Source organism: Ammospiza caudacuta, chromosome Z, assembly GCF_027887145.1.
Source record: "Ammospiza caudacuta isolate bAmmCau1 chromosome Z, bAmmCau1.pri, whole genome shotgun sequence".
In the NCBI taxonomy this organism is placed as follows: domain Eukaryota; kingdom Metazoa; phylum Chordata; class Aves; order Passeriformes; family Passerellidae; genus Ammospiza; species Ammospiza caudacuta.
In genome coordinates this window covers 75,617,108-75,635,764 of record NC_080632.1, presented here as the reverse complement: position 1 = coordinate 75,635,764, position 18,657 = coordinate 75,617,108, and the positions used below count along the sequence as shown (strand labels likewise).

At 34.9% G+C, this 18,657-nt stretch overlaps 1 protein-coding gene across 1 annotated transcript in view; it reads right to left on the bottom strand.

Annotated features, from left to right (window-relative positions):
• Positions 1–556: 556 nt before the first annotated feature.
• The window catches only part of NUP155 (nucleoporin 155), a 28,896-nt gene continuing 10,795 nt past the window's right edge, over positions 557–18,657 (bottom strand). The window contains exons 14-35 of the mRNA XM_058823494.1: positions 18,481–18,591; positions 17,509–17,603; positions 16,894–16,982; positions 14,511–14,570; positions 14,262–14,412; positions 13,366–13,432; positions 12,473–12,591; positions 12,143–12,246; positions 10,757–10,890; positions 8,819–9,010; positions 8,053–8,191; positions 7,268–7,403; positions 6,680–6,833; positions 6,315–6,419; positions 6,064–6,218; positions 5,505–5,634; positions 5,129–5,242; positions 4,546–4,666; positions 3,982–4,092; positions 3,068–3,204; positions 2,333–2,433; positions 557–1,125 (exon numbers count right to left, since the gene is read on the bottom strand). Of these exons, the coding sequence (XP_058679477.1) occupies positions 987–1,125; positions 2,333–2,433; positions 3,068–3,204; positions 3,982–4,092; positions 4,546–4,666; positions 5,129–5,242; positions 5,505–5,634; positions 6,064–6,218; positions 6,315–6,419; positions 6,680–6,833; positions 7,268–7,403; positions 8,053–8,191; positions 8,819–9,010; positions 10,757–10,890; positions 12,143–12,246; positions 12,473–12,591; positions 13,366–13,432; positions 14,262–14,412; positions 14,511–14,570; positions 16,894–16,982; positions 17,509–17,603; positions 18,481–18,591 (2,664 nt within the window). The 3' untranslated portion in view covers positions 557–986. The remainder of the gene's footprint in view (positions 1,126–2,332; positions 2,434–3,067; positions 3,205–3,981; positions 4,093–4,545; positions 4,667–5,128; positions 5,243–5,504; positions 5,635–6,063; positions 6,219–6,314; positions 6,420–6,679; positions 6,834–7,267; positions 7,404–8,052; positions 8,192–8,818; positions 9,011–10,756; positions 10,891–12,142; positions 12,247–12,472; positions 12,592–13,365; positions 13,433–14,261; positions 14,413–14,510; positions 14,571–16,893; positions 16,983–17,508; positions 17,604–18,480; positions 18,592–18,657) is intronic.

Here is an 18,657-nt window from a genome sequence, read left to right as displayed (position 1 = left end):
GAGAGCATTGTCTGATGTAGTTCCCAAGCCACTCTCCATGATAACTGAAAAGTCATGGCAGTCAAGTGAAGTCTCAGGTGACTGAAGAAAATGTATCCATCTTTAGAAAGAGAAGAAAAAACAACCTTGGGAACAACTAACATGTCAACCTCCTCTCTCTGCCTGGGAAGATCATGAAACAGGCTCTCCTAGAAATTGTGCTGAAGCACCTGGAGGACAGAGAGGTGATTTGGGACAACCAGCACAGCTTCACCAAGGGTAACCTTGCATGATCAACCTGGTAACCCTCATGACTGAGTGACTCCAACAGTGGATAAATGAAGGGATACAGATGGTATTTATCTGGACTTCTGTAAAGCCTTTCAGATGGTCCCCCACACATGTGTGTGAGATGTGAGAGAGAAGCTGCACATGCCCCAGCCATGGCACTCACAGCCCAGAGAGCCAAACCTGTCCTGGGCTGCATCCAGAGCCCCGTGGGCAGCAGGGAAGGGAGGTGATTCTAGGTGTGAATACAATTTGGTGTTAGTGTGCACGTAATAAAAGTAGACAGAAGTCATTTTTTTACTTCTTTATTTGATTTTAAAAGATACAACATATTAAGATGGAATAGGGGAAATAATTTGCTTTCCCCCATTATTTAAAACAAAGAAAAAGAAAATATTTTTGAAATATTTTTATCCCCATGGCAAAGATCACACAATGTATTTTAATTCAACAGTGTAAAAAAAAGCTTTCTATTGTTAAAAAACCTTGTAGTAGTAAAAGTAAAAGAAACTCCATTTGTCACATTTACATTCTACAATTTGTAGATACTTTTAGGAAGCGCATGAATACAGGCCACACATTTGATAACCATGGCAGGAGAAAACTCTCTCAGGATTTTCTTTCTGAGGATTTGTTTGTTTGTAATTCAGTGCCAACATTGGAGCCTTTATTTCAGTTTCTATTACCTGCACTAATGATTCTGTTCTTGTATTAGTCAATCAGTGAAGCCGTTCTAACTTGGCCTGTAGAGATTTAAAATTCCCAATAGTAGTCTGCACCATTAGTGTGGGGCTCATAGACTGAAGTTCAACCAGGTAGCAACTAACAGCATCCAAGCAAACATTTGTGAATCGTCGCCTGCAAACAAAACACAGAATAACCATGAGCTCCTTTTTAATCCTGTATCTCAGAATTCAGCTGAACTAGAACATGAGCATTCTTTGAGTTGCAATGGAATAGTGTATCAGTAAGACATCTGTCAGCTACTTTTAAGTATTTAACTATTTATTAAGATAAATTAATTTTTGAAATCTAATGCCTGTGACTAAGGCATAACGGGAAAATAGATGACTCATTACTATTTATCTGATATTAAATACTTTAAAAGCATGACAGTTTATAGCAATGTGAAATATTTAGATACTACTTTAGATATTATTATGGTCAATGTTATTAATGTAGATAGCAGTTTAAATGTCATAAATTATAATGAAATCTCAATGTATTATTGAAAGAAGTATTAAAATCAGACAGCATTCACTGAAGTTGTAATAGAGTATCTAAATCAACCAACCATAAAAGACCAATAAAGTGATAAAAGATAGAAGTAAACTGTATGTGAACAGGGGATATTTTATGTACATTTTTCAAAAGAATCAGCAATATCTATGTTTAGAAGCGTTATCAAGACTTTGTGTAGTTCTGGTTTTTGTTTTTGAGACAAGATAGTTCTGACTGAAGTTCAGATAGTCTATTCAAATAAAAATTGTCAAAGGTAGAGGTGATACGCAGGCAACTTTTTCAAGTACTTAGCTATCTTTCTCGCTAGAAACTTTTTCTATTATTACACCTAAATTTCTTTCTGATGTGAATTAAGCTGAATTTCAGTCTTGAAGACTGATTCATCATCAACCTCTTATGAACAATTGGGGAAGATCCATCCCAATGTTTAGTCTTCTCTTTCCTAGATTAACTTAGAGCTTCTAGAATTTGTACATGAAACACTTCACTGTTTCAGTTACAAAATGCCCAATTTGTGTTTTCCCCCACTTTCACACACTGCAACAGATTTGTCTGAACTAGTCCTTAAAGTATATTGCCAAAAATCACAAAATAATCCTCTCAGTTCCTCAAGTATCTTCAGTGATGTGACGAAAATTACCTTTGTGGAAGTAGTTTAGTAGGAAGACTTCAACAAGTTTCTACCAAATGGTTTTGAATAACAAGTGTTAGGAATAAAATATTAATTTCACCCTAAAGAAGAAAAGCTTTGGGAATTGCTAGACTGAAGCATTTTAGAATATTTTATGTTTCACTATTCATTAGGATATAGCTGTCCTTTTACCTCATAGGTACTCTGCTTGGATCCTGTACATATCGTGACAGTAATATGTGAATACACTCCAACAGGTGCAAAGGCTTTTTCATTCGACTCCAATATGGATCCTAAAAAAAAAAAACAAACCACAAAATATTAAGGACAAAAATATGAAGGAGACAAGACAAAAAAAGTGTGTCGTGTGTACAGGAACTGCCAGCTGTGCAAGTATTTATTTATTGTATCAAGAAAGTTAGATTAACAGGAATTCTACTTTCATCTATATGTAGGCCTACATTTAAACATTATTTTAAATTATATAGTAAATATACATAAATTTGACTCAGTTTTCCATTTCCACAAAGTCAAACTTCTTTGCTTATTGCATTAATGGATCAGAGAAGATTTAGTAATACAACAAATTTTAATCATTATTAAGAAACAAATAAAATTAATATACTCAATATATGCTGTTCCTTCTGCAACATAAGAATTCTAATCCTATTTTATCCTAAACTAGCTCCAGATGAACTAAAAGAATTAAAAAATTTCCTCATCATGCTCTGGTACTGAAATTAATAAAATCCACAGATTTTATTCACAGGGAGAAAATGCAGCTTTTAAGTGTCTTTGAGTAAAGAAAGCAAAGTTTTGAATGTATACTTTGTTATATCCTTCCTTATATTATTTCATGTTTCCCATTAAAGAGAGACCTTGATAATAGTTGAACACAGAATTTTTATTTTGTGCAATTTTCCTTACCCGTGCTTTGAACAGCTGGTCATACACTTCAAGCAACCTTGGCAATGGCACTCCAATTTCTTGCATGATGTATGTTACAAAACCTACATCCCAGTTCAAAGTGCAGACTTGTTGCTCTAGAAACTGCACTAGAAAATCTGGAGGACATAAATGAGGGAACATTAAGATTCCAACTTGTTACTGGGAGTCTATGAAACAAAGGCATTTAAGAGTAATTTACTATCAGCAGTGCATGGCAAGGATTACTCATACGTAGTACTTTGTTACCATTTTGCCTTGCAACTATGCTGTTGAGAAAAATTCAGTAACTTTTGTTGCTACACAAAACACATACTATGACTACCTTTGCTAGAATGGCCGGAAGCTTGTTTAAGTGTCTGTAACAATTAACAGTGTATTGGTCAGCACAAAATGTTCATATTTAATGTTAGTTGCATATTATTTTAGTATTATAAAATAAAATAAGATTTACTGCTGAACAATGTATTTGCCAGGTTTTTATATAACAGCACACTGTCAAAACATATGAGCATCAGAAAATCAGAAATTCTAAAAACTATCCAGAAATCTCCCGAATAATTTTCAGAATCTACTTCAGATGGCAGATGGTTCATATAGAATTTCAAGAGACAGCAGATAAATGTGCTTGCTTAAGATCTTAAATGTATAAATACACATTTTGTACTTTGTGCTTTGATGCAAACAAACTTTACTACTTTCTAAAATGGGATCTGCACAGCCATCCAAAAATAACTGCTGCTGCCACCTAAACTTCATTTATTTCCCATTTCTTTTGAGATTAAAAAATGAGAAACATTTCTTAGTTTAAAATTTTTCTAAGAGTAAAATAAAAAAAAGCTGAAACTCATCCATCAAACACATATGCTTATTTACTATGCAGGCTAACAACTTGCCTAAAGGAAAGTAGCGAGGTGTGCCAGCATAGATCTTTCCAAGCAATGCCAGCTTCAGACAAAGTGCTTGCATTCTGTCAGCAGGGCTCAGAGACACACTGTCGCTCAACTCTGGAAAGGAAAAGAAAATGCTTAGAGAGGACTTCAGGAAAAGTACCACATTTATACAAAATTACACTGAGGCACCTAAATTTATAAATAATAAATTAAAATCTTACACTCTTGTCAACAAAAAAATCAGCACATGGAAGTAAAAATACAACCTTTTCTGGTGCGTTTGCACGTACATTTTTAAGTCTTTATGCTTCTGTGGAGTTCCATGCAAACCTACTTAAACTACAAACAAACAAAACCACATTCCAGACCCCCACAAAAAACCCACACCACACAGCTTTTCCCTTAGATCTCTGATCAATGCTGTTAGCACAACGGTAAACTTGAGCCCAAAAACCAAGAGGGGAAAAAACCTCCAAACAATCAAAAACAACAGGAACAGAGAGTGAATTACTAACTGATGGTAAAGGATGAGAGAGATATCACAACTCCTACTCCATTAAGACCTACCTTTTTCAATGACTTCCTGCCAGAGAGTTTGCACCAAGATAGGATCAGAATGACCTGCACAATGTATAATTGCAAGCTTACACTCCGAGAGCTTAAAAGGGTCAGCAAATTCTCCATACAGCTGAAAGAAAAATTACCAACCTTTACTTTTCATGTAGGATCAAATTAAATCTTAAAAATCAGTTGTTTCTTATTTTGTCTGACAGACTAGTAAATATGCAACATAACTGTTATCAACCACAAATTTTTTTTGCTACGTTTAGTTTCATTTCTTAGAAACAACACTAAATTTTATATTTAAAATGAAAACTTAATTTTCCATTAATTTTTTCTATGAGTGAAGAAATATAAGAGATGTCATAATGAAGATAAACATATGAAAGAAATAAAAATACTAAAGACTGCAAGTATTATCTGTACTACTACAATACAGAAAATTACAGTCCAGGGTAACAGACATTGAGACCAGGAATGATAAACTGCCTATTACTCTTCCTAGTCAATATACAATCATTCTTTGCAAAACATTTTTTCCTCCCAAAATTTGATAAACTGGACTTTAACACAAGGAAATTTCAATCACCTTGCTTATATCCATCAGCTCAGCATCAAGCTGGGAAATTGCATCTTGTACTGAAGAATGATGGGAATACTGCCGCTGTAATGTTTCTTGTATTTGAAGCTGGATCCTTGCAACCTTGTTTAAAAGAAAAATTCAGTATTTCAAGATTCAATTAATTTAACCATAGTTTAAAAATACACCCAGAATTAACTTTAGCTTATTTAAATGTAGAAATATTGCCACCTACACCATTAAGTCCATTTTCATCTGCCTAACTTTGCAGGATGAAAGCAAATAAATCCATTTATACAGAACTGGTAGTAAAACTGTTACGTGTCAATGAGACAAAGTGAAATAATGCATTTACAGTGTAGCTTAGATTAGTATTTTTTCTTACTTCCATTCTCTCTTCTAGTTCATGTAGGAATTCACCATCTGCAGCTAAAGAGGATATGGCAGTGGAACTTTTGGCACTCAAAATGGCACGTGCAATGTATTCAAGACGCTGCTGAAGAGAAATTTCTGTGCTGCAAAATAAATATTCATAATAAAATGAGTACTTAATATAATTATTTGAGGGTTAGTTATATTCTAGCTAGACTCTGCAAAGTAACATGTGCCTTTTCCAGATTTTAGTAAATCATGCATCACGCAATCCAACCACATAGCCCCATCTTTGCTGCAAGCTCAGTTCTAGTGTACTTCTCAATAAGAACTGGCCACTCAATAAGTTGTAATTACAGGAAATACATTGTTAAGTAATGTATAATACAAAAATAAACAATATCTCTGATTTCCAGTAATTGCCTAGATTTAAAGTTAACACATCCTATTTTTAGTGTTTTTAGAAAACCTCCTTTTTAAAATGTACTTAAACAAAATATTTTGATTTTGGTTTTTTCGGTTTTTCCCTAGTTACCTCAATATATGTACAATAGAGCACATATAATTCATACCTATGGAGGTCAGCCAACTTGGCCAAGACTCTAGCAGCATTACTAAAATTTCTGTTTTTTTCAAAGTATCTCCAGAGTAAATCCATATAGCGGACTTTGTTTTGGTCAATCTTGGTCATCCGCACCAGGTAAGGCTCCAAAAAGGGGGCAGTAACCTGCAGACATCAGAAAGATAACAGTTATACTCTTGCTCTTCCCTGCCTTTTAAGCATTATTACGTCTCCCAGTTCACTGTGTATAGACAAGCTCACCTGTAACAGCTTGTCCGCCAAGTCAGCTTGTATCAACCAATTGTAAAGTGCAATACTGAAGAGCTCATCTGTTGAACGCTGAGCCAGCTTTAGCATTTGTTCAAACTAAGGGAAGAAAAGGTCAGAACTGCTATTAGAAAAGTGGTTACATTACTTTAAGTCCCGAATAACCATGAGACAATACTTAGGTTCACATTATTTGTATGTCATAATTTCTATGGGTGCTCTAGATATTGAGGCCAATTCATGACAAACCTTCACTTCATTAAACTACTCCACAATTTTATTAAATTAATAAATTCTAGACCCCTTCAAATCACACTGTTCTCTGGAGTGCAGTCATGATTTTTTTGCAAGTTTCTTACATGATGTCCAGCTTCTTCATTGCTTAACATGTTGGGGTCAGATGACAGCATTGGAGGACCTGGCTTTTTGGGTACACTGGGAGACTGAGGAGCAGCTTTACTTTGATTCACTAACTCTTGAAGGGTGTCAGTGATACACTTGTAGCTGTTCAATCTGTAAACAGAGCAAAAGAAAATAAAAACCTCATAATTTTCACTGCAACTGTCTATAAAATAATTTTTACAGCTCTAAATCTTAGTAACTGTCTTTGTAGACAGTTACTAAGATTTAAAGAATATTGTCAGCTTATTGTCAGCTGGATGTCACAATCTGGTTTGTTCTTGCTCATCTTCCTAAGAAGTACTTCTGTAGTCTTCTGATCTTTTAAATAGATGTTTTCTGCATCTATTACCCCGTTTCAGATTAAGCTCCTGCCATATTAATCATAATCAAGAGGAGCATGATAGGCAAAAATATTTATACTTTGTCCCTTATCATAAAATGCTTGTTTACTATTACCCTGCACTCCTTGCCTAAAAGAGCTACTTTCCCAGTCACATGAAATAAAGCACTTCATATAATCATAATAAATTATCCTGAAAACTTGCCTTTCTTGAAAAGCTTGGAGTCCAACAACATCTTCTTCGGGTTCTCCATTTTTATAGAAATGAAGGCCAAGACCTTGGGGATCTTTCTTTTCAGCTGCTGTAAGAGAGAGCTCTACCACTCCCTCATAGAAACGCACTAGGAAAACCAAAACAAATATCACTGTTCATTATTGTATTGAATTCACAACAAAATGGTAAGTGACATCAAACATTTCTCAAGCAAATGCTACACTACTCACTCTGGTCCATATAATTTAAAATCTACACCTGTTCCCACCCTGTGGCATTTATATGCAAATTTGAAGTTGAGTTACATAGAAGTTACAGGGAATGTCCCGCACAATATATAATACTGTACAGAGGCCCATTTCTTAGCTGTTATATAATTTAAATGTATATATAACTGATATACCACACTAATTAGGATTCAGAACCATCTTTCAAACAGCGTATTTTGTATAAAAGGTACCTGCAACCCTCTGCTTACATAGAATCTAGTGAAATATTTCAACCACATACATGAAACAAATGAGAACTGCAATATGAAGTAAATACATGGGACTATTTCAATATAGAAAAGGATTTCTTGGTTGGCTTGTTAAATCTAGCAAGGTTTTAAAAAAGAAAAGGCTGGCACATTTTAAGATTTATTAAGCAATTGTTTATGGTAAAAAACTACAAAACTGAGTTGAAAGTTAGCAAAAAAAAAAAAAAAAACCAAACAGAAAAGACGGCATGAAAGCATACCATGAAATTATTCAGCATGATCAGTGATTGGCTCTTACCCTGCCTGTACTGTGCACAAACATTAGCAAGGTCTACTTGATTGCTGATCTTCTGGTACTCTTTTAGTGACTCCCTCAGCATCTTCTCTTTTTCCATTTTGCTTTGAGCTTGTCGAGATCGTTGAAGAAGTTCATTTGCCTAAAAACAAATAAAAAATGGAAATTATTAACATGAGCACATCACGAACAGATCATGGATACTGTCAATGAACTACTATTCTAAATTTCAAAGATGAAACAAAATAAAAGACCATCCTCTCAAAAGCACTCTCTGGTCAGTAAGTTTCCAGCAGAAATGCTACAATAGCATTAGAAAAGCTGAAGACAACCAACTGGTTTCCTGTTCTCTCCTCACCAGTTACTTGTTTCACATTTATTTTAAAAGTTTCGAAGACCTAAATTCTTAAACACAATTGTATGCCACAAATTCCAGTAAACTGTGGAATGGACAAAAACCAAGATACTATGCTGAGAAAGACTGGAATAAGACAACATTTTATCAACATAAAGAAGACAGAGTTAAGATTAGAGATCAGATTAGAGTTAACAGACTATGAAAGTAACTGCAAATGCATCAAATAATTTTTGTGTAATGTTCAGCATTAATCACTTAAAAGATGAAAATATGCCCACAACTTAACTTCATCTTCTTCTGCTTCTGAAACTACTTGAGCATAATAATGACTTATAAGCTGCCCAATGTATCTCATTTGTGTGTGTTCTCAAGTTGTGTTTGGGTGCTGTAAATATCTGAAAGTGCACTTACCTTTGAACACACAGCATCATCAGTGCTATAAAGAAGAGGGCAGATATCTTGCAAATGGGCAATGATTCCATCCACAGCTGCATTATCTCTGATGTAACAGTTTATAAGAGAGGCAATGAGTGCTCCAGTCAACTCTCTATCTCTAATCACCAAGTCTTTAAAAGCAGTAACCTTCAGCTGTTCTTGAAGCTCCTGAAGATGAGACAGAATTTTATTGGTTTACCAAATCTTTTACTTGACCCTGTTTAGAAATGTCTGAATGTTCCAGCAGCAAAATTAACTGTTTCTAAGAATTAAAGATACAAAACTCCAATGACTGCAATGTACAGCAGAGAAATACATTATTTAAAATACAAATTTTATAGCAGAATAAAAAAAAAAAAGCAAAGGCTACTACTAAAGGCCTTGCTGGATGCCGAAGAACAGTGAAAACTCCTCTTAACAGACTTCCTCTGCCATCTTCACTATGTGTCCCTCTGTTTCAGATCTCTGACAGTAAGAATGGAATTAACAGCTCCTTTTACTTCACAGTGCACTGTCAGAATGCATATCCTATGACACTGTCAAAGTTTTTAATATTCAGAACAATAAAAATGACAGATTCAATAAAAGCAGGAGTATGGAAAGTTCGAGGTCTGAACTCATCATGCTTTTTAAGATTAAATTACACTGAAGGTCTCTAATTTTTTAAAATTAGAATATTTGTGCACATAGTTGCCAGTAGGGCCTACGTAGGGTCTATGTAGTGTCTATAGATGATACTAACAACATGATAATACAGCTACAAAAACTCTAAATCTACTGAAGACAAAGGAGAACATTTTATTTATTAAACAGTTAGTTAGCTCCTTATCCAACACAAATGTAAGTTGGACAAAGCTCCCCAATGCAACACTGTGAAGAGCAACAACTTCTGTGCCTCTATAAGGCTTTAAAATGATTATTTTTGTGAACAAAAAATACAACTTCTCAAACAATCCTATCACATTTTAGGACAAAATGCCCACTATTCAAATGAATAGCTTTTTTCAATGATTGGCAGCAAATTTTACATCAGCAGAGGGTGCACAGCAGTAGCACCCTTTGTTCTACAAGTTTCCATCTTTACAAACCGGGAGTCTGAAAGAACTGGGATCATTTAGCCTGGAGGCTTAGAGGACAATATGTGGGAACTTAATAATATTTTTGAGAAAGTATAAGGAATGCAGAGCCAGGTTTTTCTCAGTGATAACCAATAACACTGCACAATGGTAAAAAACTGAAGCTAAGGAAATTACACCTGAATAGAAGAGAAATCTTTCTTGCTCTAGAAGTGGCTCAACACTGGAACAGGTTGCTCAGAGACACTGCGGAGTTTTCACCTTTATAGATATTAAAATCCTTACTGGAAACAGTTGTGGACGATCTGTTCTAGCTGCCCCTGCTTTCAGAGTCAATTATATTATTGCCCCCATTTTTAAGGGGACAGGTGACCTCCAGCAGTTCATTCCAACTGTTCTGTGGTACATTCTGGTACTCTACTTACACAGAAGAGCAAGGACTCTATTACCCCATTGCTCTCCATCTTTCACCAAGACTAAGACAAAGAGTGAATTCTACTTGGCTGGAATATGCCGGTCTATTCTTTTCAGAACATTCTGCAGAATGTGCTTAAGGTAAAAAAACAGTAATTTATAAATGAGACTCAGTATTAGTTATCAATTAAAGTAGAACAATTTATTGTTAGTGACTCTTCCAATTGCATAAAATTGACTGATCATGTCAATACATGTCAGTCTCTTAAACATTTGTGACCACGTATAAAAAAAATTGTGTGTAGTTTAAAATTCATATGTTTCTCAATTAATTTCAGTAACAATCCCTTGGGAATACTTATGTAGCAAAAGAAATTCAGCCGATTAGTACAAACAAATTAAAATTGCTTTCTCCAGATCTTACCTTCTGAAGCTCACCTACAGCAACACTGAATTGGTGCTCACATAGCAACTTCCATAAAGCCAGTGCCTGGCAGGTTTTGCGAACAAGCTGCTGGATGCCTTGAAGTGAGTTCTTCTCAGTTAGCTGTGCCTCAGCTGGAAAACAAGAGACTGTCAGCAAGAACTGTTCCACATGTTTCAAGTAAGCATTTAAGTTTTTGAAGATTTTCAGTAACCATATCCTTAACTTTCTATCTTTTTTTCTCTTCCACTGTTGATTAATGCTGCCTAGCTCTCTTGGGAGATAAATGCCATGTTAACACTGCCCCAAAACAAATAACCCTCGTTAACATTTATTTCAAACTATGCAACAAAGGAATCGTACTCTCTGAAAAACAAGTATGGTTTCCTGTGCACTAGATTTACACATCAGTCTTAAATTTTTACTTTTGTTTCAATAGGTATAAATGTATTTCTGCTGAACATAAAAGAAATCAAATTAAACCCATACATATTCCCTTTTTGTTTGATTATCTGTATTTACTTGTAGAGAAAACAGTTACAGTTACAGCTGTGGTCAATACTATCTACACTATCTTTAAAGCAACAACTACTCCAAAAACTACAACATTTAAATCTGGTAAAATGTATTATATAAACTGAAAGGATAATGTTTTCATACTTATAACATAGGCAGAACATAATTGCAACAATTTATGTGTTTGGGTGTCTACAGTTCACAAATGAGGTTAAAAATAATTCCATTGTTTCATTCAGCAATCCGAAAGGATTAATGAACTCAGTGAAGAATAAAACTAAAAAAATAAAATTATTAAACATCTACCAAATCCTACATAGTGACTTACAGAAAATGTTTATATTTACACTATTAAAAGCCCAGGATTACACGCATGTGGACCACAAACATTCTCAATTCCATATATGCAGGAACAACATTTCCCAACTTGCCTGCAAGTGCTGGGCAAAAGCTGCACTATAAGAACACAAGAATTCAAATGGGCTGTGTAACAGACCTCATATTTCTAAACAAAGTTTAGTTTCAATGACTGTACCTTTGGAAATCTGCACTACAGTATTTTTTATAAAGACATCATGCTCACTTGTCTCATAAAATAACTGCTTAGTAAATCCTATCGTGTAAATATAAATGGTTTTGCAGCCACTAAGTACTGTAGTGAGGAGATTAAAAAAACTTATCCATAATGGAGAACATAGGAAGGAAAAAAAAACCAGAGAGGTAAGTGTGCAAAACAATGGCATGATATTTAACATAAAATTTGTGTGTAAAAAAGGCCTTTTTATTCAGATGATTTAACAAGAAAAGTGAGAAAGGCAACATCCAAATGCACCATTCCTTCATACTTCCTGCTCAAAAACAATTACATACCATGATATTTTCTTTGGAGTTCTTGCTGGACTTGCTGAGAACTTCCACCATCAGGCCGCATAAAACCCAGGAGTCTCTGCTGTAGATTGGCTGGTGTGCTGAAACTGCAATTTAAAAAAAAAACCAAAAAAACAAAACACTAATATGATTAGAAATGCTGAATCCCTTAAAGATTAATGTAACAAACTAATTCTTAGCATCTAAATGTTGCAGCACGAGACTATACAAACACTTCAACTCAGCAAAACACCTATGGTAGTTTTTCAAAAGCTGGACATTAAATACCACATGTAAATTTACCGAAATTAATGAATTAAAAATTAATAATACCTTGGGTTTCCAAGTGCTCCTACTGTAGCAAATTGTGAATTTCTATCCAAAAATTCTTGTAAACCTTTTAGTTCTTGTAGTACACATTCCAGCATACGCGATGGAACACTGCTTTCTATCTGCAAAAGAAAGCAAACTTCTTTACAGAAAGTTGGGCTTTCACATTTATTTAAAAAAAAAAAAAATCAGTTTTAAGCTAACATCACTGAAAATACAAATAAGAGGGTACAACAAATAAATTGTGTGGTAGTAACAGATCACAGCAACACAACATAATTATATCACATTCATTGAGGCAGCATACATGTGAAGAGGCAGGAGTCCTCTGCAGATACACAGTATTCAAGATGCTACTTTCTTTGCCCCCCATAACTAAATCAGCTATGCTTTACTACTTCAAACTCTAAGCTAGAACAAGGATTGAGCACTGGATTCTATTAACAGCCACAGCCAGAAAAGATTTTATTTTCATCATGGACAAAACATGAAACAGCAAGATATTAGTTAGGCAAATGATGAAAATTTTTTATGTCCTTCCATAACTGCAGTGACAATCTCAAACGACTAAAGCATTTTATTTTTAGGGTTTGTCTGGAGGGAGCATGCGGAAACCCTAAGTGGGTATCAACTAAGTGACATCAATAAACATGGAGAAAACTGGCCATTGCCAATTAAGAGCAGAGATTAAATTAGTTTGGTTTCTTAGAAAGTACTATTTAAAAGAAGAGCTTTAAAAGACAATTAATTATCAGTTAAGGGCTCAGCACTTAAGAAAACAATGACATGGCAAATAATGGGTTTTGTACCGAACAGTTTATAACTAAGAATGGAAGTTTAAAAGGACTTAAATACTAAAAGAAACTTTTAAGAACACAGAATAATCTTTTACATACTGCAACAATTTCTCGATTGCCACTTTTGAAAACTCTCTCCACGACAATACTGCCATCCCAAATATTTCTGCAAAACAAAAAAGAAAAAGCCAAGTCATTTAACCAAGTATTTTTGTAAGTCTTCTATGTATAATTTATTGAAAAAGAAATGGTAAAACTTTGAAGCTAAAAGTGTAAAAGGATTAATTTTGGATGAAAACTAAATATTCTAAAAACTAGGCATTATATAATAATGAATAGTGTAGATATAAATAATTAGCAAAATTCCAGATCTAAAAACTTTCATTAAGTTAAATTTGATGCTTTCAAATACTATATATGAATATAATTCCCTGGAAATACAGTGTAAACAAACAAGTCTCATAACAAAAATTTCTTGCCCAGTCAGCATGAAGACAGATCACCAACATATGCAGAACTCTGCTCTTGCTTGTGTTGTTTAGGGCTCAACTTCCAAGGTAAGAGAATCTTTAGTCATGCTTCATTGCTCTGACTTCTGATTCTGACTAAACATTCTTCACAGAAATTATTTAAAGATAGGACTTTGATCTTTTAAGTCCTTCTGCATTTCTGTTTCTTCCTTCAGTAGTAGTTTAAAACACACAACTCATAGGTTTGAAAAATAAACCTGGAGATTTCAGAGTTCTGTTAATGCACTTGATTGCAGGCTTAGTATCTAAGCAACTTTCCTGCCCTAGGCATTCACTGAATGTACTATTATTAAAAGAGATGCAAAACCAACATTTTGTATAGACAGGTATTTCATATATACAACACTAAAATTTACTACTTTCCAATTTAAAGGCTATTAATATCGAATGCACCACCTATATGCACGTTAGTGAAAAACTATGAAACAAATTGAGTGACAGAATCTCTTTTTACAAAGACCTCACCCTATAATCCGGGCAAAGTATATGCAGATGCCATTGTGTCTTCCAGAAAATACTATCTCAGGACCCATCATTCCGCTAATGGATGTACCAGGGTGAGACATGGAATTTCCAGCAGGAAAAATGGGAGTTGACATAGCAGGAGGTTGTATACCTAAGGTAAAAATAGGTAAATTTTACTCATTTCAATGCCAATGAAAAAGCCTTAAAAACTTAAAAATTATTAAATAAAAATAGAGAAGAAGGTGTTACCTGGCCCAGGTGTCAAAATGCTAGGATTAGAATATGGACTATCAACAGTCAAAGGGGTACCTAAGAAGGGAAAAAAAATAAAGGAAAGGTTGTGGAACACAATCCAAAACTGCCCCCTCCTAAATATATGCTGTAAAGTATCTGTGCAAAAGCAGCAAAGTTGTTAAATAAAATACTTTCAATGTTTTATTTATAGTAAAGTATCAAATTGCACTCACTTCTTATCAACCTGCGCTGCACAAGTCAAATAAATGGATACAATTCCTTCAAGAGCCATTGAAGCAACATGTTCTTCCCAGCATTCATGTGTTAATTTATTGCACACCATCTGTTGTCTGCACTGCATACAATATTGCCCACATATTTTTTTGCTGTTCCTCACCTTCTGAATGCTGAACACTTGTAGTATTACTTTTCATTTTTATGTGGGACAGATGTACCAACACTACAGCAACACTGCTAACTCAAAACACTAAGTCTAAGGCTGTCCACAGCCTCAAGTTCAGCCATGAATACTTCATCTCCTCCTGTAAATTAAGTCTGGACAGCTAACTTAAGACATCAAAATATCAGGAGCATGTGTGGTCATCTACAAAAATGTCCACATACCATAAGCAAACAAGGTGATGTATCACAGAAAAGGTAAAAAAAACTGGCACTCTCAAAATTTGGCTTTTATCAAAGGATACAATTTTGCCTATTTTGCTACAGTTCTCTCAACTTGGCAACACAAAACAGCACAAAGGATAACACAGTGCCAATACGTTCTCAGAGCACCTCGTCATGTGTGCTAAAGCAAAGCACAGAATTGCAGAAAAGCAGCATGCAAATGCATGGCTAGACTTGCAACAGTGGGAAAAAGATGGAAATGGCACCTGGCCTTTTAATGCTAACATTACTGTTATGTTAGTTTCACATGCAAAATTATGAGGTGGTTGAATGAATTTCTGTCAGCAGTGTCTGACCCACCACATGGGACATCCACAACATCAGAATCTTAATTTCACATGACAGTTCTCTACCCTTTGAGCAAACCGAGAAAGTAGTAGGAGAAGAATGGTGCCATCTTCCACCTGGACCTGTTACTGAAGCAAAATGGAAACATCTGCTTTGATACTAGGTTTGAAAGAGGCATTTATGACAGAACAACAAAAATAAGCAAACATTTAGACTTGGGAAAACATATTTAGTCCTAAAATGAGTCTCCTTGTTGACTACAGAGCTTACTGCCATTTCCCCCACAACCTAATTTCACTCTTAGTCTGCTCCTAGCACCTGTTCTGCCCATAGCTACTGTTCCCTCCGACTCAGATTTAATTTTACATTTTTATGCCTCGCCTCAGCTCTTGCCCACACTGTTACTGTTCCACACCAAAAGGGTTGGAAAGTGATGCCACTAATTCATTAGTCATTCCTCTAGAGTTTTACAGTAGTTAAGAATTCTGAAAAACAGGGTCAACTGTTTTTCCTCAATTTCATCCTAGTTCACAACACTTTTCTCCAACACTTAGGAATTTGGATACTTGTCTAAACATGGTAATGAAATGGAATTTTCTTGGATTCCAGGCAAACAAGTTTATTTCCCAAGTCTGTTGTGTAAAACTGAATGACATATGTCAGATGAAGGAAGAGGATTTTATACATTAATGAGTTCTAAATAAAAACAGTAACTAATTTAATTCAGTATTTCAATCACAATTTCAAAATCATCATCATCATCAATTTCTTTTTTAAAAACCTTTCCAATCTGAAATTGAGTAATGCATATTAAGGGACAGCAATTGTAGAAATTTAAGTGAATCTGAAAGTACAAAAAGACCTTCACTCCAAGAAGCACCAAGTTTTGAGGGGAAAAATAAGCACTTTTCTCCTCTTTAGGTGGCACTGTAGACTGAAGCAGAAACCAAATGCTGAAGACAGAGCTTTTAAAGAGAGAAATCACTCCAAATGACTAGCTCATTTCTTGATCAAATTTCTTCTTCCTTCTCACAAGCAGTATCTGTAGAGGCATGGCAATGATAATGTAGGAAGATACTGTTATATCTATATAGCAACCAGCTAAGCTTCATGAAGTCTGAAATACGTTATTGATAAGTTGTTCTTGAGCTGGTGAAATGACTCTGGAAGTAACAAACGTATACCCTCTCCACAGTGTTCTTTAACAGAGTATATGCAATATGGACACATCCTTTGAGAAAACGAACCCCTCACTAAATCAAAAAATCACTAAAGAGAAATGGAAAAAGCTCTTGTCATTAACTAGCTAGTAAGTGAAAAACACAGTCTATTTCAGACAAAAAGAACACAAGTACTTGTGAGAAGACAAAACAACATGATCAAGGAAAAAACACCTGTCCAAAATTATTAAATGCTTGCTACATACCTGGAGAAACAGGAGAACCCAAAATAGGTCCAACGTTGCTGGGAGGAGGCAAAGCTGATGGAAATCTCATTTGTGCTTCTCCACCATACCTAAAGTTTGCAAAACCAAAAATTCTCAACGTGAATGTCCTACACAGCTCATTCAAGTTTCACGCCTCTGAGAATTAACAGCAATTCTGGGGTTCTTTTAAAATGGGAAATAAAAATCCCAGAACAGTTTTTAAGAGAAATTTACCAATTCCTAAGTTAGACTTATGCTTTAGCATCATTCAAAGTTTGTTTCTACAGGGAAGTGGAAAGAAGGGCACAGTTGACATGACTCATGGTTGTCCTTCTATCATCCACAAGTAATTTCTATTAATCTCTATCCTATAGTGTTACATGAACACTTTGCTATGTCTTTCCTTGCTAACTCCAGAGTTACAATCCACATTTTGTCTCAGATTTTGTGATTGAATTTAATGAAGAACAACTATTCATAACCTACTGAAAACTGCTCACTGACTTTAACACCTGCACAAGAACTGGCAGCAGGTTAAAAAGCCTGTACACGTGTTTAGTGACCATAGTGATCCTGAGCATAACATTCAGAACGACAGACAGAATTAAAACTTACCTGAAGAATGCTCGAGTAGCCCAGGCAGATACTTCTCTATCACATGCAGCATTAGAACAGGCCAAAATAAGGCAAGTGGCACAGGCCTGATCCTCCTAGAGCATATACAATGTTAGTATGGTGTCTTATATCAAGTTGGTAAGAAATGTATAGAAGGTTATATTCCTCAAAAACTAAAATGGTAAATACTTACTGCATTATATTATTTAGAAGCCAGGGAAATCAGCTCTCCTGAATTACAGACAAGAAGTGAACCCTAGCAATTATTCCACTGTATTAGGTTAAGATTTTGCTATACAGTTTTTGCAAACTCAGTGCTACTACTGGTAGGGAATAATGCCTGACATTTAAATATGACTAAGATTCATGCAATTTCTACAAACACAAAAACATAAATTACAATTGTGTTTGAAGAAAAAACATTTGTAAAAATCAGTGTTTGCATATTCTAATAAGCTGTTACAATAGCAATTATCTCCTTTCCAAGCACAAGAGAATAGATTACAATGAACACTCACTGCAGATACTACACAATGCTTGTCATATTAAAATTGTAATCCACAATAACCATGCTTCTGCTTGTTTCTTGTTTATCTTAAGCTGCTAATAAAAAAGAATACCCAGATCAAGTACACACATTTCTACTGGCCTTCAGAACCTAAAAATCCCTTGAAGTGGTAGGAATTCAACTTTTTTAGAAACTCTTCCTCTCCTGCTCTCAGATGAACTTCTTTCGAAACTAAGAAGTGCACTACACTTCTACATAAAAGATATAGGAATTTCAGGGAAAGTGAATTACACATTTGCGTTTAGATATCATAAAATGAGAACTTATTTCTCTATATGATATAGCTTTATGTAGACAAAAGAAAAATTTACCAATCACTTTAATTAAACATTGACCAGAAGGCTGCAGCAACAACGAAAAGGTGACAAGTCTTTCATTTTTCATAACACATGAAAAGCTCTTACCTGATGCAACTTGAAAAATCTCTCAATCTCCTCTCCATCTCCACCTGTATTGCTGACAAGCAGATGCCGCAGCTGATCAACAGGTCTGAGTTTATGAAACATAACACTTCCCTAAAAGTAAGGCAAAGCGAGTCAGGCTAAAGTTGTCTTTACTCAGTTTCATCACAACACAGCCAT